At 33.6% G+C, this 2,724-nt stretch overlaps 1 protein-coding gene across 1 annotated transcript; it reads left to right on the top strand.

The window, feature by feature from the left end:
- Nucleotides 1-1,298: 1,298 nt before the first annotated feature.
- On the top strand, nt 1,299-2,215 carry LOC131054763 (protein WUSCHEL-like). Its single transcript, XM_057989355.2, has 2 exons — nt 1,299-1,932; nt 2,021-2,215. The coding sequence occupies exons 1-2, from the start codon at nt 1,729-1,731 to the stop codon at nt 2,114-2,116; spliced, it is 300 nt and encodes a 99-aa protein (XP_057845338.1). The 5' UTR covers nt 1,299-1,728; the 3' UTR covers nt 2,117-2,215.
- The last annotated feature ends 509 nt before the right edge of the window (nt 2,216-2,724 follow it).

Genomic DNA, 2,724 nt, shown 5'->3' on the forward strand with positions numbered 1-2,724 from the left:
AAACTTTCAGTTATTGTTTTCAATAGAAACAAAAGTGTATTTGCTAGCTTATTTTGTTCCCATATTAGTCTTCTTTGTCTCTAGGAATGAGATTTTATATCCACCCAATAATTTTTTGAATGTGTTCTATTATTCTCTTTCATCATGTTATATCATCAACAAAAATGAGAACTTGACATTTTATATCCACCGAACAATTTTTTGAATGTGTTCTATTATTGTCTTTCACCATGTTCTTTTATCCATGAAAACTAAGAACTTTTATATGTGTATGCATTCACATTATTCTAACCATGCCGATACTCTAGACATTGTTCACCTAGTTATTTATTATATTTGTGTGTACACATTCTTCTAATCATGTCAAACTATGTTAACATGGTTATTTATCATATTTATCATATTATTCTTCTAATCCTGCTAATCGTGTCCATGTTATAGAGCTAAAAGTCTATATAGAGTCTATCGTGTCAAACTATGTTAACATGGTTATTTATCATATTTGTGTGTAAACATTCTTCTAATCATGTCTACTAAGTTAGTTTATAGACTGTGTTAACTTGATTATTTATCATATTATTCTTCTAATCCTACTAATCATGTCCATGTTATAGAGCTAAAAGTCTATATAGAGTCTATCGTTTCACTCATGGTTAACATTTACACTTCATGTGTACAAAGATATCATAAATAATTATCTTACTTTTATTGACTGAAATCATCTTTAATACCTAAACTAAATATTATTTTTACAAAATAGTTAAATTTTTCTTTTTAAAAAATCATTCTTAAAATTTGATTTTTGACATTAATCTTTCAATTTTTATCTAAACCAATTTACACTCCCAAATCCCAACCCATAAAATTTTCTTTTGATATACAAAATCCAAACCCATAACCTACCTCTTAACTCAATTAATTTTCCATACTCTTCGCTGTCATGTACACAATTTTCATGTTTATAAAAGTTGATTGACTCCGTTGTTTCTCTCAAACTCCCTCGCAATTGACTTATTTACAACACCATGTCCTTTGTCTACCCTCAGTTACTCAGCTGGGTGAGCCCTCTAGGGTTTTTTAAACTAACCTACCCAACTCCCAACTCCCAACACATAACCTACATGGTAACTGATTTAGTATTCTTATTATATTTTAGAACTCTTTTCTGTCATGTAATAAAATTTTATTTATACCAAAAGTTATTGACTTTGCGTTGTAGTTTGACTTTGGTCGGGTTCTTTCTGCTTATTTATACCTCACATCTCCTTTCTTTACATACCATCGGTTAGATACTCAGCTGGGTGAGCTCTTTAAGTTTTAGGGTTTAGGTCGATCTCTCTCAGCTGGGCCGGATTTAGGGTTTAGGGTGACTGAAGCTGATTTACCTGAGATACTCAGCTGGGCGTGACCTCTCTCAGCAGGGGCGGATCTGAAGTTGATTTACCTGAGATGCTAAGCTGGTTGAGCCCCCTAGGGTTTTTTAAAGTAACTTCAGTTAGGGTATTTCAAGTTTAGGGTACAATGTTGTAAATAAATCCATTGTTTTGTTTAGGGTATTTCAAGTTTAGGGTATAAAACGAATTGGGCTGCTCTAATCTAGTTTTTCAATTCGGTACAATGTTGTAAATAAATCCATTGTTTTGTTTTCTTCAGATTGAGGCTTATCAGATCCCAGGATTATCATATCTGCTAGGTGTGTGGAGAGTGCAAGCTGTAGATCGAAGCCAAATGAAGCTCGAAAGAGAAGATTGGAGTCTATTTTCTGCAAGAACGTCTTCTACTGCTTGGGCTCTCCACGACACTAGCAGATATGACCAAATAAAGCACATTTCGGCTGAGCTGCAGCCCCCCCATGATGCTGTGGAAGGCATGAACGTATTCTACTGGTTCCAAAATGCCCGTGCAAGAGAGAAACGGCCAAAAAAGAAAGGAGTATAAAATATTTTGCATTGTCTTTCCAATTATATGTTCTATGAGTAAGATTACGGCATCTTTCTGAGCAATATATATTAATATGCAGGAAGAGGAAGTGGATAGTGGAGCTCGCAGGAATCCATTGGTGGATACGTCTGATATCAGAAAATTGGAATCATTTCATTTGCATGCAGATATGTAAGGGTGTTGGCATTCCTGCAAAACTGGTTTATGTTTTGTGTAGTGTAGGGTTTCACAAACAGAGTCTGACTGAGGACATTCTAAATATAAAAATGTAGTAGCGCATGGTCTATGTTGCTGTGATGCAACTAAAATAAGATTACGTTTCTAGATCATGTACCACTTGCAAAGTTTTTATATATGACATTTTCAATATTCTCATATTTGGATTTCGGATTGATTTGGCAAGGCGAATATGTTGTTCTTTTAGCTTCCTAAATGAAACCCTAGCATTAGGGAATTTGGTACAAAAAGAAAGAAATAGAACAGTTTAGATTGAAACCAAACTGACAAATAAACCCTCAGATCTTGATCCCTGCTTAGTTTATTGAGGCATAAATTCATATAATGCGTGGGTTTTGGCTTATTGTCATGTTACTTCGTTTAATATTCGTTTACCCTAATGCATCTCCATGATCGACCCTCTAATGTGCTTATGCAATTATCATCAGAATTTGCAACCTACTTTCTGCCTGGTTTATATTGTCATTATTGTAGTATGACAGTTTCTTAAATAAGAAATTCTGATATTAAATTTAAAATGTCTTTTTATTTAAAAAAGTTTTTGAT

The sequence above is a fragment of the Cryptomeria japonica genome, chromosome 3 (genome assembly GCF_030272615.1).
Source record: "Cryptomeria japonica chromosome 3, Sugi_1.0, whole genome shotgun sequence".
NCBI classification, from domain to species: domain Eukaryota; kingdom Viridiplantae; phylum Streptophyta; class Pinopsida; order Cupressales; family Cupressaceae; genus Cryptomeria; species Cryptomeria japonica.